The sequence below is a fragment of the Varanus komodoensis genome, unplaced genomic scaffold, assembly GCF_004798865.1.
Source record: "Varanus komodoensis strain SLA01 unplaced genomic scaffold, ASM479886v1 scaffold126, whole genome shotgun sequence".
NCBI classification, from domain to species: Eukaryota; Metazoa; Chordata; class Lepidosauria; order Squamata; family Varanidae; genus Varanus; species Varanus komodoensis.
The window spans coordinates 474,466-497,664 of NW_025335363.1; the positions used below are offsets into that span (position 1 = coordinate 474,466).

General features: G+C 48.5%; 1 protein-coding gene across 1 annotated transcript; it reads left to right on the plus strand.

Annotated features, from left to right (window-relative positions):
* Positions 1-1,846: 1,846 nt before the first annotated feature.
* LOC123019491 (purine nucleoside phosphorylase) lies at positions 1,847-21,345 on the plus strand. The gene is made up of 6 exons (XM_044422404.1): positions 1,847-1,969; positions 15,674-15,843; positions 15,979-16,082; positions 16,725-16,900; positions 17,373-17,563; positions 19,010-21,345. Exons 1-6 carry the CDS (start codon positions 1,947-1,949, stop codon positions 19,225-19,227), a joined length of 882 nt encoding a protein of 293 aa, XP_044278339.1. The 5' UTR covers positions 1,847-1,946; the 3' UTR covers positions 19,228-21,345.
* The last annotated feature ends 1,854 nt before the right edge of the window (positions 21,346-23,199 follow it).

Below are 23,199 nucleotides of genomic sequence, written 5' to 3' on the forward strand. Positions count from 1 at the left end.
GGTTGTTTTCTGCTTTATTGTTGCATTATAACTTTTGATTTTCTAAACCAGCCTTCCCCAGTCTTGTGCCTTCCAGACACGTTTGGACTGCAACACCTTTAAATTCACCTTTAAAGGTGGCTTAAATAAATAAATGAACAAACGAATTTTAGGTTTGTTTGATAGATATCTTGTTCAAACCCAGAGCTCCGAACAGCTTAAAGCAATTTAAAACGAATTAACAGTTTTGCCTCCAAGAGACTCCCCATTTATTATGGTTAGGATTTATTGATGAATTATGCTGGTTTTTATTAATAATCAATTTATTTATGAATCACTTATATTAAAGAAATTCCTAATTGATGTAGAAAGGACAGGATTACCTTCATAGGAATGCTAGATGGAAAAGGTTTGTAGGAAGTGAAAATCCTGGAAGGTTGGCCCCTGCCTAATCTGTAGTGAAAAGAAGGTGTAAACAGGGGGCGCTATGGCACTAAAGGCTGGGTTCCGAGTCGGATGGCCAGAAAATCCAAAATCTTGGGTTATACCAGAAGCATTTGTCCCCATATCCCAGCAACCAAGCAGACCAGCAGGGAATCCGGGGATCTCTTCAGAAAGTTAATGAGCGCAAATGATTTGGTAGATAAAAAGGCCACATCAAATGCTTAAAAATGGCACTGTATAGATTCAAACGGGGGATAGAAACATACAAACTTTCATCTAGAAATAAAACCCCGTAAATTCAGCGAGACTACTTCTCAATACACACGTGTAGGATTGCTTGGTTAGATTTTGACCCATTGAAATCAATGGGGCAGGTTAATCATGTCAAAAAGAGATCCTGCCATTGGATTTCAGTGGAACCAAATCACAAAGCTGCTCTGGTCTGTATGGCGGGCGGGGGAGAACCAGAGACAAGGGCTGGTATTTCCAGAAATATTCAACAAGCCTTTGGATTTTGAGGAAAGCCTTACTAACATCATTATCAACAACAACAACTTTGGTCTGTCTAGATTTAACTCCCCCAACCAAGTATTCTTCAAATGTCTTGGGCTACAAGAAGAACAATGCATTATCCGCCCCCCCCCCCCCATGCGTGGTGTCAGTACGAAACTGTATCTAACATAAGGGGGATTTCTGATCGTCTTCCTAACGATAGAGGAGTTAATGTGTGTGCCACACACAAATGTGTGCGTGCGTGCGTGTGTATGTATGATAGTTGTACTCTAGCTTTTTCTTGCAAGGAACCCAAGTTTGCTTATATAAGCCTCCTCTCCATGTTTTGTCCTCACAGCAACCTTATGAGGTAGGTTAAGCTGAGAGTGGCCCAAAGTTACGCAGGGAACTTCATGGCCAAGTGGGGACCAGAACCCAACTTTTCAAGGTCCCCGATCCAGTACAACAAACCCCCTCTCTCTACACACACACACACACACAGAGAGAGAGAGAGAGAGAGTGCGCGTGCGTGCGTGCGTGCTGGGATGTAATAGAGCATATCTAACTCCCACAACTCACAAAACTAAAAAAGGAGCGTAGGCGCGAGCACATTGACGAATGATATCATGGACAACATCAGTTTCCGCCGGGCCGTGTCACGCGGGGATGTCTCAATGGCCTCCCCGGTCCTCACCCTCGGGTACGCACTCGCCGCCGTCGCCACACCTTTGTTCCCCGTCCAGGGGCCGGGCTGCAGCCGCCGGCGACGAACGCGCATGAATGGAGCGGGCGGGGCCGAAGCGGTCCAAGGCGATGACGATAACCTGGCATTGCCGTGGCAACCTTTGTTGCCGGCGGAGCAGGCGTTCTATTGGCTGACGCGGCGGTGACGACATGCTTCTAGCTACAAGAAGGCCGGTAAAGCCTTTAGCCTCCCGCGGGAAGCGCGATTCGCTCGAGAATAGACCGACCGACCGACCGGAGAAAAAAGGGAGAAGGGACCTCGCCGGTGTTCCTCGTGAGGAGTCGTGATGGCGTGCCAGGGAGAAAAGAGGTCAGGAGCGTGTGGTGGGGTTTTGGGGTGAGGCTGCCGGTTCGCGCCAGCCTACGCCGGGAAATCCTTGCCGGCACGTGGCTCCTGGGTGAATTGTAGCAAAAATTTAGGGACTCCCGGGAGACGGGGGAAAGGACCCCCCCCCCCGCACACCCCTTTTCTGCATTTCTTCCTCGGCAGAGTGTCCCGATGGCGCACCTGATGATGAAGCGGACTGTAGTCTGCGATACTTTATTCTGTAAACTGCGTGCTAAGCCTTGAGTGTGCCCCAGAACTTATTATTTAAAAAGCGAGCCATTAATTACACGGAGGTTTCATATCGCGCTTTTTCTGAGGCAGGCAGAATGATGGGGCTTGAGGCTGTGAAAAAGAGGCTTGCCTCATCTTGATTCTGTTTTATATCTGATATTTTATTTTTAAGTTTATATTCTGCTGTTTCACTCTTACTTGTAAAAAAGTCAAAGTGGCAAACATGATCCTTTTTCTCAACCTTTTATCTTCACAACAACCCTGTGAGGTAGGTTAGGCTGACAGTCAGTGTGAGCAAGTAGAAACTGAAACCATGTCTCCTGAGTCCCAGCCCAGGGTCCTAACCACTACACCACATTCATTTTTACCTTAGGCTGGGGTTGCTTTGCAACTCCCTCCACTTCTGGGGCCTCTCCAGGCTTTTCCTATTCCCCTTAACTATGGCAGTTCCCACAAATGTGATACCTGAACACTCACAAGCCAGATCTGTGCTCTGGAACCAAAGATTCTGGGTGAGAAGGATACGAAGAGAGATGTTAGAGCAGGTCTAAGAGTGGCGCGTTCTTCAAAGAGGTGTGAGGACAGGCAACCAGAACGGATGAACTGCAGCGTTATGATGGGAACATGCGGTGGTTTTCACAACTTCCTCCTCCTCCTCCTCCTCCTCCTCCTGTGAAGTGTTCAGAACTCTAATCACGTAGCGTTTTGTTTGGATGGGTCTAATTGTTCAGCAAACAGCTCAGGTTAGCTGTATCTGGCTCCCACCCTCCACATTTTTATGCTCACAACAGTCCTGTGAGATTGGATAAACATCTGAGAGAGAGGGAGAGAAACTGGCCCAAGGTCAAGCAATAAGTTGTGTGGCCAAGTCTGTTCTCCAATAAACCAGGATTTGTAAGCCAAGAACAAACTTTCATGTGTGATCCTGGCTTATAATAGGGCCAGCAAGCCAGGATTCAGTGTTCAGGCAGCATACTTAGTGTGCCACCTGGTTTACTGCAATGCCCTATGATTGCCGTCAGCCGTTGCCAATGTAGCCAGCAGCACGGAACCATGAATTTTGCAGATGAAAACGTCTGGAAGGCCGCGATTGCCCGGCCCTGTTTTAGCAGCTTGTGCTTGCAGGAGGAGCCCAGTGGAAATGCAGCCTATAATTGTGCTAAAAGAAAGACCTTGTAAAGTAAGGAAGCTTGCAACACTTTGAAAACAACCTGTATGATTCGTAAGAAATACGTGTTCTTTGGGAGGAAACTTGATTCAATAAGGGTGATTATTCTCCTGTGAAGAGCTAGGTGAGGGTTCGGGATTTATCCTCTGATGGCGCAAGAGCCTCATTTTCTTCTCTAACAGCCCCTGGTAAAGAATGAGGGAATCTAGTTCCTCTGGTTCAGAACCCTGGACTTCTTTCTATAGTAGTGTTCAGATAACACACAAATAGGTGAAGTTTATTCTTTGCAATGGTGGGGTGGAGGTTTCGATATTCATTTGTCTATGCTAAAAGCAATATTTTTCTACCCAGTTGATCATGATGAATGAATCAGAATCCAGTTTTCTTTTTGTGGTACTTTGGACTCTGCTTGGCTGGATGAATGCTGGAGTTTGCTGATCTAAAGGATTCGAAAACAGGGGACTGGGGCTTCCCGGAAGTTGCTGGTGTTGATCCAAACTTAGGTCAGGTGTTTGTGTGTCCTTTTTTCATAAAGGGCAGGTGTGGCCCAGAGGCGTCAGCTTCAGTCTGAGCTCAGAAAGTTCTGGAGTTCAGGTACCAACAGTGACATCCAGTAGGTGACCTTGGGCTCGTTGTGTGTCAGTAGGCCCTGCATGTATTAAAAAGGTTCTTGGAGCAATAGGTAAGCAGTGCTGGAGGAAGGTGTCTGTTTCACACAGTGAAGGAACTGGAATTGTTCCTTCTGACCTTGGGAGAAGGAATGTGGGGACCTCTCTGGATTGATCAGAGGAATGGGGCTGTAACAGACCATACATCTCTAGAACAGGGAAGCAGGCTTTCTGCTTTCCCTTCTCAAAGTAGTGTGCAGAATAAAGCGAAGAACGAGCTTCTCAATGCTTTGGATATCATTTGGAAACAATTTTCTGTGTGTGTTTGTGGAGGCCTGGAAGAGGATTCTTTTAGTTCACCATTATTGGTATTCTTCATGTTGATAACTTAAAAACCAACATCATTTCTGATGTATTTGGGAAGAACCAGACCGGGCAACACTATTTTATTAACTGGCCTTCCTGCCAAAAATGATGAAAAGATCAAAAGCAAACTTTAATTAAAGGCAATGTAAAAGCAAATCAGGGGAAAAAGCGTCAATGAAAGGGATGGGATCCATCCGGTTAAAACATTCTCAGCAGCAGAACAGCTAAGAATTATCTACATTGTCCAAAGAAAATACGATTCAAGGAAAAACTGGAGAAGGCAAATGGGTTATCAAGTTTTTCCTAAAGGCCTGTTTGGAAGGATTGTGTTGTTCCTACCTGCTTCTGAAGATGGGCAAGTGAGCAAGACCTCTGTTACTGACTGGAGTTAACTAAGAACTGTGGGGACCTCTTATTTTAATTGCAGTCAACGCTGTTTAAAAAATGTGGGATCATTGCATCGATGTAAAATTTCTGTTTAGCATTTGGGCTATGGATTTCAACTATTCAAAAGAAGATGATGAAAAATTCTGTGTGAACAAAAAGGGAATTCTGTACCCTGTGTGCATTTATGCAAAGGGAGGCAAATATATGCTGCTTTCTTGGCATTTATACTGCTTCCAGTAAACACAAAATAAGAGAATTTCCGAATTTTGTTACTTAAAACTAATATCCTGCACTTGGCACATTGCAGTATAAAACTCTGGTGCCTGTCCAACCTTGGCATTTATCTTCCTTGTTCCTTATAATGTCAAGCACACTGTTGATTTAAGAGCCGTCACTTACAAGCCAACTCCCTGAGAACTATTCAAGGTCAATCACAACAACTTTATGGGATAGTTTCTAGCTGTGTCCATTTTACGCAAGGGGGAACTGAGACTGAGAGTTAAAGGCTGGCTCCGTTGCATCAAGCACTGCATTGCATTTCCCTTTTCATCAGCTTGCAACACTGCTTCTTCCACAGTGCATCGTTGCCAAATCAGTTACGTCTTGAGTTCTCAGTTGCGCAGGAATCCTAAGGTCCTAAGTCTGTCCCCAGCCGAGATGTCTCCTAGCTGTAGTCTTGGTCAGGTTGGACCCCCAGTGAGTCCTGCATTGAGCAGGGGGTTGGACCTGATGACCCTCTGGCCCCTTCCAACTATAATTCTATGATTCCAATAGTGCGGAGCAGCCCAGTAGATACAGGAGACTGATGTGTGGATGATGGGTATCCCCTTCGGATTGTCCCCTGCACTCAGCCTTCAGAGGCATGCTTCCCGAAACACTGTTAATTAGCCTTTAGGAGTGGGACACTGCAACAGAATGTTGCAGCGTATCTTCATGCAACAATAAGGTTCTAGCCGTATATGCCATTTGGGGCTGGTTCTAGCCATATATTTGAGGCTGCCTGGTCCTCATCGGGCTGTTTGGGCTTGTGTGTGCTTTGTTGTGTGTGCTGTCTTTTAGAAAGCACCATGTTTCTGCCTTTTGGGAGTTCAGGTAGAGCATTCTGGTCTTCCTCTTTTCTCTCCTGGCCTCCTTGTGACCCCAGTTCTGGCATCTGAATCCCCGATTTTGCCGTTAGAGGGAGCAGCCCTGTATTGTTTGTGGACAGGCCCAAACTGGCCTGCATTCATCCAACATTTTGCTGGATCAGGCCAAAGGTCCTTTATGCTCAGTGTCATGACTTCAGTGGGCGCTCTCTGGTTGCTTCTGGAAGCCACAGACAGAACAGCCCCGGGGCAATGTCTGCTCGTCTGCGGTTTGTCCGAGAGTCAGGCGGGATGCTGACACAGGCACCCGGCGGGCCCGGTTCAGTCCAGTTAGGAACCGTGTGTTGTGTTCCCGTCCTTTCCTGTTCAGCTTGGAAGAGGAGCGTGACATAAAAGTGGCATTGCAATGACGGTGGTTGGCCAACATCCTGTTGCAAAAAAAAAAAAAAAAAAAACGATGCCCCGGACCGCAAAGGGTAAAGAATCCGGACCGTGCACATACTCGCTGCGTGGCTCAGTTCCGTTCCTGCTCGCTTCTCCTTTGGCACAGCTCGTTTCTCCGCAGCGGCTAATTTTCCGCTCGGCCCCGCCCCCTCCGCCTGGTGCCCGTTGCATCGCAGCCCTGCCCACAGGGGGGTGGCCAATGAGGGCATGCCCTGGCTCACACACCCCTCCACAGAGCGGCCAATCAGAAGCCGGAGATGCTGGTGCAGCCCCCCCCCCCCTTTACCTTCCTCCCAAGCCGTGCAGGTGAAGCCTCTGGGGGCAACTGGGCTCGGGTCTCTGAGCTGGTGCGTTTTTTTCCTCGGAGTTCCCCCCATGCCCTCGATCCGAATCCAGCACCTCCTGTTTCCAGTGTCCTCCCGGATACCTTTTAATGACCTTCCCAGGCACGGGTCCCAACTGACCTCACTTACCGGGGCAAACCCTACTTTCTATTACCAGTGCTTGGTAAATCATTGCCTTTCTTTTGCCTTGTTGGCCATGGGGAGGGCAAGTCTTTTTGTGGGTGGGGGGGGGGGTGCCAAGATGCAGTTACTGTGCTACTCACTGTCTCTCCAGACATCTATATTAAGTTTTGCATATTTAGTTTACCTTTCCTCCAGGATGGTTAGGGAGGCATTATTTATCATTAATGATAAATAAATGAGTATATTTATATAAATAAATTTATATTCTGCAGACCAAGAACCCAACTGGACTGAATATTTATTTATTAAAAGTTTTTCTAACCCGTCCACCATTAGTATCTCGGGACAGCTTACAATAATCAGGACAGCTTACGGTAAACCAATGGTATAAACAAAACATTGATGGCAAAAGGAGAAGGGACGGCAGAGGATGAGGGGGCTGGATGGAGTCACTGGGGCAGTAGGTGTGGGCTTAGGTGGACTCCGGGGGATGGTGGAGGACAGGAGGAGGACAGGCCATTAAGTGCCTGACTGGCTGCTGGTCCAGAACCAGGAGGGTGAATGACCCTGCCATACGGAGCAGAGTGCCTGGACTTCGCATCTGTGTGCAAAAAGAACAGGACAGTCATGGCAAGCGGCCAGCAACCTGTCAGCCATTAACCTGGGGGTTTTTCTGGCAAAATCCCCTGAAGCCAGGTGGCTAAGCGAACCGCTCTCCCCTCTGTGCGTGCCTTTTGAGGATGCGCAGGCCTGCTGAGGCTGCTTTCCAAATCGGGCAGATCTGGAAGGAAATGCATGCCAATGGACATGACTAGTTTTATTTCCCTGGCCAATTGGATGCCCCGCCTGGTGAGGATGGAAGTGATGAATGCAGTTTCCCAGGGGTTTATCTGTTGTTTAACTGAACAGACAAAAAAATTGCCTTTAGCAGGGCAGAAGTCCCATCATCATGAATATAGGTTTTTTTTCTCACTGCTTTCCTTTTGGTACAATAGTCCAGTGCAGGCAATGTACATCATGGATCATAAAAGCATGCAGAGATATTGTGTGTGTGTGTGTGTGTGTGAGAGAGAGAGAGAGAGAGAGAGAGAGAGAGACAGAGACAGAGAGTAGAGTCTCTGGTTGCCAGGGGTTTCCTGTCTTCTTCCAGTGAAGGGAAATTCTTTGTGGGACTCTGCTGCAAACAGCTTTTCCATTTCTCTAGCGGAAGCTGCCACAAAGCTTTTTGCTGCCCGCCTGTGCAAGCGTGTGAGTCAGCTTGGGCAACGTGCCGTTTTGCCCGATCAGGGTTGCCCCTGCTCCCACAGTGGAGAAAATGGGGGCCATTGTCACATGTCACTGAATGGGGGGGGGGCAACAGACCGCCCCACTTCGGGGCACAGGCGTTGGAGGGAGTTTCCATGGTTTTGTAAATGTTTCCCCCATTGCAATGCTGCCTTTCTTAGAAAGTAAAAACAAAACCCAGCAAAACTTGCACTTTGAGGCAAGCGTTCTGGGTCCATCCCAAAGTCTCATGCTGCCATGCGTGAGCCCTGGGCTCGATTCTGGTGATTTGGGGCTAAAGGTAACAAGGTGAGGAAAAGTTTCCTGCCTTGTCTGGATAATCAATCAAGGCAGGGAGGCCAAGCTCAAATTAAACCTTCCTCACCTAAATCGAAAGTAAATCTCTCTGCAGAGGGACGTGTTTTATCAGTGCAGGCAGCCAGCTTGGTCACACCCAGGCCACACTTGGCTTTGGAGGAACCGGGGAGAAATGCTAGTTAAACTCTGTTTTTCATTTAATACAGCCAACAGAAATTTGCAGAGAAAAACTAACAGGTAACAGAGATCCAATAATATTAACGGACCAGTTATACATGCCCAATAAGCAGATAGACTCTAACCTGATGTCAAAATGTCAGAAGTTGCAATCCTATGTATATTTAGCTGGAGAACAACTCTTATAACTCCCATGCTAAGAGTTGGAGAGTGGTTTTTTCCTGTTTGAGCATGCATAGGGTTGCCTGTAAAGCATTCATCTCAGTTGAGGGTATTTTGGAATTGGGGTGCCACCACAGAGAAGGCTCTGTCTCATGTCAAAACTTGGTGGGCATAATGGGATAGACTTCTCTCCCAGATTGAAGGATATGCACAGACTTGTAAAGGGAGAAGCATTGCTTCAGATCTCTGGAACACAAAATAATTTTAGGCTTTCTAGGTCAATAGTGATCTAGGCAACAGAGAAAGTGAATGTTAAAGCCTGCCCCAAAGACAATATTATTTCTTTGTTCATGCTCCCATCGCCTTTCTCGGAATTCATGAATAGCAAAGGGTTCAGGATAGCTAGAAGGAAGGATGTCAATCCAAAGCCGAGAGAAAGGTCTGTTCAGAAACAGCCAGGCAAGGTTTGCCGTCTCTCCACATGCCCGGGATCAAGGGATTTGTCTACTTTTGACCCCGGTTGTCTACCAGCCTATTCTTTCAAAGCACGAGCTGTTCCAGCCCTGGCACAATGAGGCTGTGGGTGTTGGATAAGGACATCCCTGACTGTCTGGACGCTCCTCCGAGTCATGTGCCACTCATGCTGATCCGGCATCAGACGGCGAGGTTCCAGCTGGCCAGCTGCTTGAAGGGGGAATGGGACCCCTCTCTTTGTTTCTGCACCTAGCAGGGTCACTCGCATCCAGGCTGGAAAAAAACAGGCCTCCTTGCAGGAAGAAGGACACGCTCTAAGGATCAGCTTAACCTGCCCTTTGTTTCTGTAATGGTCCGTTGTACCCTTCCCAGGAGCAGAGCATTCCTGGCCAGTGAGCCAGGAAATCTCCAGTCTGAGGGATCAGCCTATTCACTGCAGAGTATGGGGGGCCTGCGGTTAGGGAGGGGGTCTGGAAATGTTACAGAGCAATCTAGAGGGGCCTCTCCCCCCCACCCCCAAATCACTTGGGAAGCCCGATCCTTTCTGGTAAACTGCTTTCCTCAGCATTCATAAGCAGGTGGACTCTATTTGAAGGGTCCAAAAGGTGTCTCTGCACCTAGTGGGAAAATGCACTTGGCACATGCTCAGAGCTTCTTCTTCGTCTCATTGTTTAAAACACAGGGGGAAGCTTTAAAAGAAAAGGATCCTGTGAGGATATAGGATATATACAGAGTCATCCCTCTTGAGTTGTGTGGTGTAGTGGTTAGAGTGAGGAACTAGGACCGAGAGAGCTGGGTTGTAGACCCCACTCAGCCGTGAAATTTAAATTCACTGGGTGACTTTGTGTGCCAGTCATGGAGTCTCAGCCTAACCTACCTCACAGGGTTGCTGGGAGGATAGAATGGAGAGGAAGACTATGCCAGGCGTCTTGTGTTCCTTGCAGAAGGGGAAATAGTGGGAGAGGTATAATAAGGAAAAGGGAGATCTTTAAAAAGTAGTTGAGGACTTAAAACCATTGGAACATATGTTGTGTACAGCATAATAATTGTTTCCTGAACTCCCATAGAGTGCTGAATGACAGAACAATAGATAAATTTGTGGGTTTGAATGTATCTGTTGTACTTTTTAAAAATTGCTTGGCAACTTTATTCTACTTTACCTTATTTTACATATACTTTTCTTCTTTTTGTACTCTGCTTATGTTAAGAAAAAAACAACATAATAAGGAAGTAAACAATTGGCTCCCGGCAATCTTCCAGTGCAGTTGGTCTCCTAGTCCCTACCTGAGGGTTGGGCCTGGAGCTTGCGTTGAGCAGCATTTAACAAGCGGGTGGATGAGAACAGAAAGTGGCTTGTTTGGCGAGCCGGAGGGACTCCCCTGCCGGTGCCTGGCGCCTTGGCAGCCAATGGGCCCAGTGAGGGGCTAAGCACAAAAGCTCTTGAGCCGAGCAAAACTAATCCCTCCTGGCTGAACTCTCTCCCTTCCTCTGAGACATTGTGCATCCTGTTCTTGCTGCGGTGTTGCCAAAGGGTGCTTCAGGTGGCCGCAAAGATGCCCCTGCTTCCAAGATGGCGTTTTAATAGGTTTAAGCAACAGATTAGAGGGTGACGTCAGCAGGCACCGCTTGAGACACGCTAATTTTCATGTGCCTCTGAAAAGCCTTCCTATTTCCCAGCCAGATTCTGGAGGGGCCTTTTCCATTTCTATTTACTTGCCTCCCAACCGTGACCACTGCTGGGATGAAGGTGCCAGCTCTGGTTATCTGTCTCTCCTTGGCGCTGGGTTAACGTTGCCAAGATTGCTGGTTCCTTGTATATTTGAAGAGCTTGGACAGAAGGGAGAAAGGAACCAGGAGTGTCCGACCCCCTGCCTATAGCATGATTGCCCCATTTTCTGCCTGGTCCAAACCAGGCGTGAGAGTTCTCCTGGCTCTTTTACCTCCCTCCGTGTTATTTTCTCTGCTGTGTGCTAATCACAAGGAAGTCCTTCCACATCGTAAAGGGTTCTGGGAACACAAGGGACATTCTGGGTCAGGGTGCCGAACCTCTTTAAGTCCCAGGACTGAATTCCTTTTGAGAGAAGCCCTCAGGACTGTTTTGATGGTGGGCATGGCCATAAATGAAATAGAATGGGGCCGAAATACAAAAAAGCAGAGTATTTTAGCTTAAGGCCATTTAGAACAGGGGGGAAAACTGCACCAAACAGTTAGCAGCTGAGAGAAGAGGCTAAAGGTGGTCTGAATTGTTTTCAGTACCAGAACTGGAGCTCATACACCCATCTGCCCCTCCCGCCAGCCTCAATATTTGTTAATTTCAGCAGCCTAGTTTAGGGGAGTCCCAGGGGTTTTTCTGCAGCTGCTTTTGAGTGAGGGAGAGTCAGAGAAACCCTTGCCCATCTACCGTAAATCATTTGGCCATCTGCTGGAAGTCCCTGTCCCCAGTCAACTTTCTGGCATACTCCTTTGCATGTAATGCACTTAATACTCCCTGGAGTCTGGCTTGGAGCCCAAAGCCAAGATGCTGAATTTCCTGCAGTGTCTCGCCCTCCCTGAACATGTTATTGTTATGACTGTGATTTCCTGTCATTGTACGTGGAGGGTTTTGCATATGCAACTCCTGCAAGGAATTTGCAGCCCAGATTTGGAAGACGCTCTTGGCCTCTCTGGCTTTGTTATCAGATGCAGCATTTTGCCCGTGTCCAGAGCTGCTGAGCAGCCGGGCGGAAGGAAGTTGTGCTTGCACTCATCCTGCTCAAGGGATCCTGTGGTTTGCCATCGTGTGAAAGGAGTGCTGGACTGGATGGACCTTGGGTCTGATCCAGCACGGTTGTTCTTATGTTTTTATTTCATTGGAGAATCCCCAAGGCTCCTATGGAAATCTATGGTCCCCATCAACACAGCTTGAAAACCATATATTGCTCAGTGCTGGCTTAAAATAAACTCAATTTTGAGTTCTTTCCTGTCTCTTGACTTTTTCTGTATGGTCAAGATGGGGAAACCTTATTTTCTGGGAAGACTTTTTCACTTACTGGGAATTTAATTTTCTTTCTTCCGCTTCTTCATGCTTCAGTGAAGTCAACTGTTATGCATGTGGCACAAACATATTTTGTGTAATCTGGTGTGGAGATTTGGCATAACAGCTGACCCCGAGCAAGTGTTTGAGTAAGTTCCTGCTACAGGAATTGTGTTTTTCCTCAGAAGTAGCAACATTTCCAGTTTATTTCTGTCTTCCCTTGAGGGAACTCTTCCATTTTTGAGCTAAGGTGGGTCCTGAAATACATGGGTGCTCCAGCACTTGACCATCTCGAGGACTAACCTGTATAGTGGACAAGAAGCTACTGTTAGGACAGAATTTGGAAAAACAAAATGCTTTCCTGCAAGCGAAGACATCTGAAAAGTGTGTATATTTATCTCCCTTTCTGTCCAATCTGTATGCAGAATATACGAGGTGTGTCCAGAAAGTAATGAGAATGAAGTCCCTACACTTGGGACTGTGAAGGGAGAAGCTGGCCAAGGTCACTTGGGGTGGGGTGCCAGGAATACGTGAGAACACGGATCAGTTGCATTCCAGCCCCGTCAGTCGAGACATTCTCTTTTGTGGCACCCAGTTCAAGTGCCTTGGATTAAGAATAATGCGAGCGAGTTTGGAACAGCGGCACGTGATAGAATGGGTGAAATTGGGAAAAGTGCACCAGAAACTTTGGAAATGGTGAGGAAAGCTTACGGAGAAGCTGCGCTGTCATCTGCCCAAGTGTAGCACTGGCACAAGTTGAGATCGGCTCAGCTTGGATCCTTCATCACAACAACACACCGAGTCACAGTGCTTTGCCCATCAGAGAGCTTTTGGCTGAGAAACACACCACGGGGCTCCCCCATCCACCCTACAGCCCCGACTTGGCTCCTGGTGTCTTTTTCATCTTTCCAAAGATGAAGAATGGTTTGAAAGGACCCCAGTTTGGTAGTGTGGATAATGTCCAAAGAGCCACTGTGCAGGCTCTGAACGCCATCCCACTTGAAGCCTTCCAGGGATGCTATGAAGAATGGAAAAATCGCTGGGGGCGTTGTGTACACTCACAAGGTGCATACTTTGAAGGAGACAATGTTTGACTGTAAAACTTTTCAATGAAAATGTTTAAAATATTGTCATTACTTTCTGGACACTTGTCATATCACAGAGAAAGCTGGGTTTGTAGTTTTACTTCTCCGAGGAAGCAGAAGTGAAAATTGGTGGACGGTACATCAGTAATTTAAGATGTTCAGGTGACAATATATTTTGGCAGAAAGCAACAATGAACTGAAATGACTCCTGATGAAACAGAATGTGCCAAAGCAGGAGTACAGCTGAACATGAAGAAAGCAAAAATCAGGACTACAGAAGACTCTCGCAACTTTAATGTCAACAAGGAAGATATTGAAATTGTGAAAGATTTTGCATATCCTGGGCCAAAAATCAGTTCAAGCAGAGACTTCAGCCACGAAATTTGAAGATCAACACTTGGAAGGGCAGCAGTGAAAGAACTAGAAAAGATAATCAAGTGTAAGGATGTTTCATCAGAGTCCGAGGCCAAGATTATGCACACTAAAATATCCCGGACCATTGGGCATGGGTAGGAAAGCTGGGCAGCGAAGAAAGCTGCCGGGAAGAAAACTGATGCATTTGAAATACGGTGCTGGAGGAGGTGCTTTGCAAATACCCTGGATGGCCCGAAAGATGAACAAGTGAGTCCTACGTAGATCAAACGTAGAATTACCTGCAAGCAAAAATGATGAAACTGAAGCTGTTGTACTTCAAGTTCAGCATGAGAAGGCAAGACTCTCTGGAGAAGAAACTCATGGTAGGGAAAGTCGAAGGCGGAAAGGAGGAAGACCAACTCTGGGATGGAGCGATTCCATAATGAAGCCACAAGCAAGAGCTGAGCTGTGTTGTCGGGGGGGGGGATTTGGCAGGGCCCCCCATTCATAGTCTCACGCACGCTGACCCCCAATAGATTCAGCACCATGGACAGTTCAGGCTGAAGCTCAGATGGCAAACCCACTCCATGACCGGTGGAGCAATAAGGCTCTGCTGCATCATTCTCTGTTCCCATCGCACCCACACAACAGCCCTGCAGTGTAGGTTAGGCCAGCAAGGAACGACAGGATCACCTGGTGAACTTCACAGCTGAGCAGGTGGCTCTGTTCTTGGATCTACCCCAGCCCTGTTCTGACATTCTAACCAAGAGGTGATCCATCCGGCGGCTATCTGTGTGGGACTACAAATCCCTTCAGCCCCAACCAGCATGACCAATGGTCACGAATGCTGAGGAATGGAGTCCAAAACCTCGCGGGGAGCACTGGGTTGCTTCTTACATCAAATCAGCACTACCCTAGCTCTCATGAGATCTGGCGTCTTGCCTGGATTTTCATCCCACAGACGTCAGTGGCAGGGAGGAGCAGAAGCAAAGACTCTGAGTCATGTCATGGTGATTGTCCACAGAGTGATTTCCTTGATGGAAAACCGCAAAGGTGGTTGCTGCTTAACCTGTTCACCAAGTGGAAATTTTTAGCTTCCAAAGAACTGCTTTGCATATTGAAATAGTCCAAAGAAGGGGAAAACACCAGTTGCAGGAACACCAGTTGCTGCAACACCAGTTGCAGGAAGTTACTCTGGCCTAGTGGTTATAGTGTTGGACTGGAACTCAGGGAATCTCAGTTCCAGCCCCTTCTTGGCTCTGAGGACTTTGGGCCAATCCCTTCCTTCGCCTAATTTACCTCACAGGATTGTTGTGAGGATAAATGGGAGAGGAGGAGTTTCTGCATAAGTTGGATGGGATATGAGTAGGATTAATAGAGAAAGAATAGCACGGCTGGATGAGGAGTGTTTCAAAATCTTGTAGCTCGACTGGTGTGTGTAAGTTCAGTGGATCCATATTCTGAAGAAGCAAATCTTTGCATAAAAGGGGAACTGAATATGTTGATGATTAATGGGGGATCTATGCTCACCCCACATTCATGGCTGATGGATTTCGGTAGCCTTGCCTACTCTGCAGGGCTGTTTTACATGCTTGCTTGTTTTGTGCTTAACAAGGGCTGCCTACTTTGTCATGATGGGATGCAAACCTGGTAAATCAGTAAATAAGATGCACCACTGTTTCTGTGGATCCCATAACTGCTAATATAGGAGGGGGAATAATAGGACTCTACCTTACAGGGCTGTTGGAAGGTCTACGGGTATAATGTGTGGAACTGGCATTTATTTTAAGCCATCCCAAGACATTTGTAAGGGACAGGATAGAAAAGCTTTTAAAAATAAATAAACAAACAGTTGAGGCATATTATAAATACTTTTGCTTTATTCTGGAGCGTTAGTCATGTTTTCAAAGCCCCATGAATCTATGACAGTACAAAATCCTTTCTGTTTGTGTATCTCTGTGCTTGTATGTACTTATGAGTGTGTGCTCACTGCCCTCTAGTGGCAAAAGGTCAGTCCTGCAACGGTTGCATTTTCTCCTAGAATCGCTCTCTGTCACCCACCCACACGTTTCTTCTTCTCACAGGTACACATATGAGGACTGCAAGCGGACAGCGGACTGGCTACTCTCCAACACCAAGCACCGGCCCAGGGTGGCCATCATCTGTGGCTCAGGCCTTGGCGGGCTGGCTGACCTCCTCAAGGACCAAGTCGCGTTTGAATATGGCAGGATTCCCAACTTCCCCCAGAGCACAGGTAAAAAGTGAGGGCCAAGGACAGGTGTGGTGCTTGCTGGGGAGCTGTGTGGGGAGAAGATGCTTCTGTAGTACTTCATTGCGGCCACTGGGGGGCACCAGCGAGTGATTTAACCCTTTTCTTGTTTCAATCCAGTTGTAGGCCATGCTGGGAGACTGGTGTTTGGGAACCTCAGCGGGACGCCATGCGTGGTGATGCAAGGGCGCTTCCACATGTATGAAGGTTACCCGCTCTGGAAGGTAAATAATTAACAGCAGTAAAGAAGAGGACAGTGCCTCTGAGCGTATGCAAAGTTCTGTTTCATCACCACTGGGTGCCTGCCTCTGGGGCTGGGCTGAGGGAAGGCTTGCATGTCTGAGGGCACAGGATACACCCAGCCTGAGCATCATCCATCTCCTCTCCTGTAGAATTCGAGGGCCTGCGGAGTGTAGTGTAGTGGTTAGAGTAACTAGGACACGGGAGTCCAAACGTGCACTCCCTTAGGCAGCTTCCTGAGGGACTGTGAGCCAGCCTTGGCCTCCCAGCCTAACCTACCTCACAGGGCTGGTGTGAAGATGACAGGAGAGGATAAAGTATGCCACGCTTTTTGGTGTGGCAGACTGAGCACCTTGAGCTGGAGAAGGGCTGTCATGGGGCTTTGGAAGGAGATGCTCTGGGGAACCCAGCAAGGCCCCCCTCTGTGTTCATTAGGAAGCACCTCGGGGGGTTCAGGTGTTTGATATCATCACAAAGAAATTTGCAAGAATTTGCCCTGCAGCTGTGGGCGGACATAGGGCTGCGTTTGGGAGAAAACCCACAGCTGGCATCTCTCGGCCCACTCTGACTTTGCACGCACAAAGCTCACGCCCTCTCTTCAATCCTGGTTCTGCCTCCCTTCCCAGGTGACCTTCCCCGTCCGGATCTTCCACCTCCTCGGTGTGGAGACCCTCATAGTCACCAATGCAGCCGGGGGCCTGAACCCCGAGTACGAAGTGGGGGACATCATGGTGATCCAGGACCACATCAACATGCCCGGCTTTGCTGGCCAGAACCCCCTGGTGGGGCCCAATGACGATAGGTAAGGAGGTCTCCCCGTGCTTTTGGACACGCGGAGAAGGGCTCTTCCGGGGGGCAGCGGGGTGGAAGCAAGGCAGCAGAGGGCAGGCCCCGTCCCAAATTGGGTGGGCACCCATTTTCTCTCCCTTCCTGCCAATGCCTTCTCTTCCTCTCTCAGCCACTTCCTTCTCTCAATCTCCCTCTTTCTCTTTCTGCACCACCCGCTCTCCCTCTTCCTCTCTTTGCCACCCCTTCCTTCCGTCCTCCCTTCCGTCTTCCTTTCCTCTCCTTCTGTCACTCCTCTCTCGCTTGTCTTACTGCCATCCCCCTCGTTCATTCTGTCACCCCTTTCTTTCTGCAACACTCCCTTTCCCCTCTTTTACCCCCATAGCAACGCTTAGAGACCGGGCCTTCATATCAGACCCTGAGGCCTTGTCCTCATCCAACCATGTGCCCTTTCTGCCTCCGTTCCCTCGCCCGTTCTCGCTTCACAGATTTGGGGTCCGCTTCCCGGCCATGTCGGATGCCTACAACCAGGACCTGAGGAAGCTCGCGCACACGGTGGCCTCTGAGATGGGCTGCTCCAAGACTGTGCGCGAGGGCGTCTACTGTGCCTTGGGAGGCCCGAATTACGAGACCATTGCCGAATGCCGCTTTCTCCAGCGACTGGGAGCGGATGCTGTAGGTCCGTCGGGGGCTGAATTAAGGGATTGAGGAGGGGAAAGAGTTCTTTAATTGTAGCCCCATGCCATCCCTAGGTAGTGGTTTGGTCTCCTAGCTGTTCAGCCACGCTGCAAGGTTACAATATGAAATATAGGGGGCGGTCTTTTTATGTTGTGGTATCCGTATCGTGTGTGTGTCCTACATCTCAGCTATTCTGTAGCCTCAATGTTTTTTCAAAAGTTCAGCCATTGAGAAAGTGCTTCTTAAGCACTGGAGCGCTTCCCTTCTGCAGTTCAAAATGGCCACCCTCACGTCAACTGAGCGGGACGAACTCAGTGGATGAATTTTTCTGCCAGTTTCAGTGCAAACATATTTAGGCTCCAGCCTCGACTGAAACAGAAAGGGGAACAGCGGCACTTTGTAGAAAGGCTGGTCTGTGTGGAAGAAAAACCATTCCGTGAAAAGAGAAACCCAAAACAATGGCTGAGATTGAGACCATGAGTCCTGCATTAGAAAGTACCTGACAGTGCTCTGGAAGGCTGGGTCAACAAGAGGGGGGAAAGTGCAGGAATCTTGACTGGGCCTGGTAGCCAACCACTCCTTCTGGTAGCCAGTCAGAGCCTTTCTCTCTTCCTGCTTCCCTTCTGTGCCCGCCCGGAGGAGAAGGCTTTGTGGAGAAGGGCTGTTGGACTATATCCATGTGTCCTTTGCAGTCCCTCCAGCCCAGTTTAGGACACTCTTCCATGCCAGTGGAAGAGTCAGCCAGCAACCAGGCTTCCGAAACTTTGCTCCCAGTTAGTTTTTGCTGCATATCCAGACATACCTGTACAACAGGTAGGGCCCTGGAGCTGCAGGAAGTGATGTGGATAAATCCTCCAAGAGAAGACACGGTGGGCTGGCAAAATGCAAGGGCGGGGGAGAGATAGCAAGACTTGAACACTTCTATCACTTAAAAACTTCTTGTCTTAGGATGGCCAGTTGATGAGGAAGAAGGTTGCTAGCCGTACCACAAGTTTTCTTTTTTGTGGGGAGGGGAGAGTTTTGGGGCAAATCCAGTTGTGCAACCCCTCCCTCTCGACCTGAAGTGGTAAGGTCCTAGAGGAGCCCTACCGCTTCAGGGTTTGGACATTCATGCCTGTGGGCCAGATCCAGCCATCGAACGAACATGTTCCCATCCCCTCCAATGGCAGTTTTCAGCAGCTTGCTGGCTTTTCCATTCTTCAACCAACCCTATTCTAAAAAGTTGAAACAATTCCCCGAAGAGCTTTAAGCTAAAATGTTTAGGTATGTATAGTATTCCAGCCCTGCCCCAACTTGCCTTTGGCCTCACCCACCTGCCCCAATTTGCCTTTGGCCTCACCCACCCCTCTGAAACGAAACTCTCCCCTCGGGCTGGGAGAAGTTCGGAGCTGACTGGATAAGGCTTTTGCACATGCCCCACTAACTCTTCCCGTCTCTCCCACACCAGGCATGAGCACGGTGCCAGAGGTGATTGTGGCCCGCCACTGCGGCATGCGCGTCTTCGGGTTCTCCCTCATTACGAACAAGGCCGTCCTGGACTACGAGAGCAAGGAGAAGGCCAACCATGCCGAGGTGCTGGAGGCCAGCCGCCAGAGCGCCCGCATGCTGGAAAAATTGGTCTCCCTGATGGTGCAGCGCATTGAGCGCAACAACAACCTGGCCTAGCCACGCCGCCAGTGCCAGCGCGCACCACTTCTGCCACGCCGCTCCTTGTGCGAGGGACCCACAGTCTCTGTGCAGCCGAGGCTCGTTCACGCATTCCCTAGAAGAAAAGCACGCTGACTTTCCCAGATGTTCCCCCAACAATTCCTCCTCCTCCTCATCTCCTGCTGCTTGGGTCTCCGTTGCCAGAGGAAGTCCTGGATGCGTGTCCTGATGTTCTGCCCGACAGTCTTGACCTCCAGCGAGACTGTCCCCCTCTCCCTGCTTCTGTTGCAGCCGCTGTCCGTCGCTAAGCACATGTGTGCGTATTGGTGTCTCCCCGTCGGCTAGCGTCTCACTTTTCCGTGGCCTTTGGCTTTGAAAAGTTTAGGATGTACAGAGTGTGCTTCTCACATTCTGGAGGACCTGCTTCCCTTTTCAAAATGGCTGTGCTCTCATCAATGGGCTCTTTTCTGCAGAGCTGCTGGCTTGTTCTAGAAAGCTTGTAATCTCCCAAGCCATGAAGTTGGACAGTCGTTTTGGCAGTCATCTAGTCCATCCTGGATGCTCCTGTTTCCACATTGTATGGGGTGTCCTTTGTACGATCTCTAGTGGGAGCTTGTTTGCCCAACACCCAAATTTTGACCTGTGCTCTTCAAAGTGATAGCCGTGTCTCCTTCATGAGGGTCTACATCTTGTCCCCTGTTTGTCTGTTTTGGATGACTTGTTAGTTTCTTTACCTCCACCACCTGTTTTTCATCTATTCATTGAGCACCTTAGGGAAACAAACTCTGTTGTCCCTACCTCTAAAATGGGTAAACGTTTAAACTCTTCCTCTTCTGCCATAAGCAAATGACACAAATGGTAAAACTGGTCTGCTTCAGACAGTGAATGGGAGCATATGTGTTTGAATGCATGCCCCATTGGAGATCTTTAAAATCATCTCCCTGCTTGTAAAAAGATAGCACATCAGGGAGAAGGTTGGACTAGAACCTTGACAAGTTGGTTTTCTACTTGTGGTTATGTTTTTGTTCGGTTATATGGCAGGGGATTTAGTGGTGTGAGTCCTTGCACACAGTCTGAAACAATGTTCTTGCCTTACCTGTTGGTGAGACATAGGCTTATGTTTTCAGGTGAAGGCCCATTGTGGGCCCAGCCTTTCTTGTCTTGTTTCCTGCTGCCTCAGCATTCAGGGGTGGTGTTCTAGACTTTCGAACCCAGAAGCCTTCCAGCTAGATTTCCACAGAAAGTAGGCAGCAGTGGGACTCGCTAAGAGATTCCTGCCAGTGAGGTATCTTCAGTCCTTCTAGAATGGACCATTTATTTGCATTCCAAATCTTGGAACTTGGAGACCAGCAGATGAGCAGAGTATGCCATGACACACACATTATCCACTTGCATCTTTCTGATGCAGGCATCTGGGTTGCCTCTCCGTGTTCAGGCATCTCAGCACTCTGCTGGAGGCAGAAGGATTTAAGCAGGAGCAGGTGAACAATCGGAGCTCGGCTCCATCCGTGATTCTCTGTGGGGCCATGCTGCAGTCAACAGGGCTTAACCTTCCGCTCTGTCCCTGCGCAGAAGGAAAAATACTCTTGGTTTTGTGACAGCTGTCACATACCAGGGATGTTTAAAAAATTGGACCTAAGGCTTGGGAATCCATGGGCAGCTGCATGGGTGTGAATGACTGCAGGCTCACACTGGCCTGATGGAGTGTGATTTCACAGAGGTGTGTGTGTAATGCTCCCCCCCCCCCCAGTTAACACACGTAGGTGCAGAGGCTTCCCTGCTGTCCTTGCCCCCCCACCCCAATTTTGCTTGCAGTGCCCCTTTCTCGCCTCCCATTCTGTTTTTACCCCTACAGCTCATCTGTCATGGACCAAGAAGCTGGTAGCCTTGCCATGGCTTAGTAACGAAGGCCGAAAAATGGGAAGAGACGTAGAGAGAAAAAGTCAGCGAGTGAAAGTCAGTGGCTCATATCTATTCAGTGCCTCTGAAGGGTTTGGCAGGTGTAGAAATATATATATTAAATATCTATATTTTTTTAGAGGCGCATCCATATTCTGCACTTTTTATTTAAATTAAGTTAATAGAACCCCAATTTAATAAAGAAACAATAAAGAAAGTTGGAATGAACACTTTGAACCTGGTTGGTATTTTGCCTGTTTCTGTTCTGTGGGGCTGCAGGATTCCCTTCATTCTGGGGGCCGCATTTTGGTTGAGAGACACTCTCAGGGGCTACAATAATGCCAGCAATGTTAGCTTTTATGGCCAACAATTCAGCTTCAGGAGAGGCATTCTAGCCTTTAAGAATGGGGGGAAATGCACAAAGGCCAAGCACAAAGCTGGTGGGAAAGGAAGAGTGAAGGGTTGTGGCTGTTTAGGACACTTTGGGGGTCTGGCCCCCGGGAGAGCTGGAACTGGGCTCTGTAGCTTGAGCTTGTCTCAGTAAAATTGTGAGTCCTGGTGGGTGATGTTCATGTAAAAGGATTGCCAGATGGATTGGAAGAACTGTGGAGCCCTGGCTAACTCTGCCCCAGAGTGGGTCCAGGGTGTGCCAGTCAATGGGTGGATTCACACAACACAGCAAGCCATGGTAGATTCCCATGCAGGATGGTCTCCAAACCTGTCGTCGTATTTCAGCATGGTAAGTTTGCTTCTTAGAAACCAAAATAGAAACAACAGTTTGTTCAGAGAAAACTGAGGGGGGACATGATTTCCCTCTAGAAGGACCTCAAAGGCTGTCACAAAGAGGAAGACCGAGATCTCTTCTTGCTGGTGCCAGAGTGTAGGGCACAGACTAATCAACACAAGCTGCAACAACCCAGACTCAGGCCAGACATCAGGAAAATCTTCCTCACTGTCAGAGCAATATGACGGTGGAACCAGCTGCCTAGAGAGGTGGTGGGCTCTCCCACACTGGAGACATTCAAACAGAAACTGGACAGCCATCTGAGTGGGGTGGTGTAACATGGTGTCCTGCAACAGCAGGGGTTGAGCTTGATGACCTTCATGGCCCCTTCCAACTCTGCTATTCTCTGATTCTATGTTTCCCATGCTTAGCTGTGTTTTCTCTGATCGTCCAAGTCTGGCATCATGGTTTCCACGATGCTTCGACCAAATTCCCTGCAAAGAGTGGCAGCTGCTGTAGGGGCTGCTCCAGCCATCCAGCATGGGATCAAATTCCAGGTGTGGTGGTTGATGGGATATGTGCCAACAGCAGGAGGCCTGAGCAAAGAAGGTACAAGCCACACTCGCATGGAAACCGCTTAATAATTTACCATGCACATCTGGGCAAAAAACTCTACACCACGGAAAATGAGCAGGATTGCTTGTCATGACATGCATTTATACCCTGATCTTTTTTCCTCTTGTGAGGATGGCAGTGTGGTTACATTGTTCTGTTTCATCTTCACAACAACAACCCTGTGAGGTAGGTTGGGCTGAGAGTTTATGACTGGCCCAAAGTCAGCCAAGTCGCTCCATGGCCAAGCGGGGACTAGAACTCACATCTCCCAGGTCCCCAGTCCAACACTGACCAGCACACCACACTGGCTCTCGTGTAACATTAATCGGGTACCTTCCAGGTGTGATAGACTGCAACTTCTTGTGAGCTGGTTTTTCTGGGTTTTTCACACATTCAAGGCAACAGACCATTCTTTGGAAAAAGTTATTTATTCACCAAAACATGCCCAGTCAACTCAATCACTGCAGAATGTATCTCTGAGCATGCACAGAGCGGTTTGTGGAACCCAATCTAAATCTTCCTTTTGAGTATGTCTGGGCCGGTCTCCAAAATCAGACACAGCAAGCATGTGGGACAAGAGTGCTCATTGTCCTAAGAACATGTCCCCACTGAGAAGCAGGGTGAGGAGCATGTCCCCACTGAGAAGCATCATGTTGTGGGGAAGCTCTTCCTCAGCAGGGACTAGAAAATTGCACAGGATGGATGGAGCCAAAGACAGGACAATTCTGGGGGAATACCTGTTTCAGTCTAGA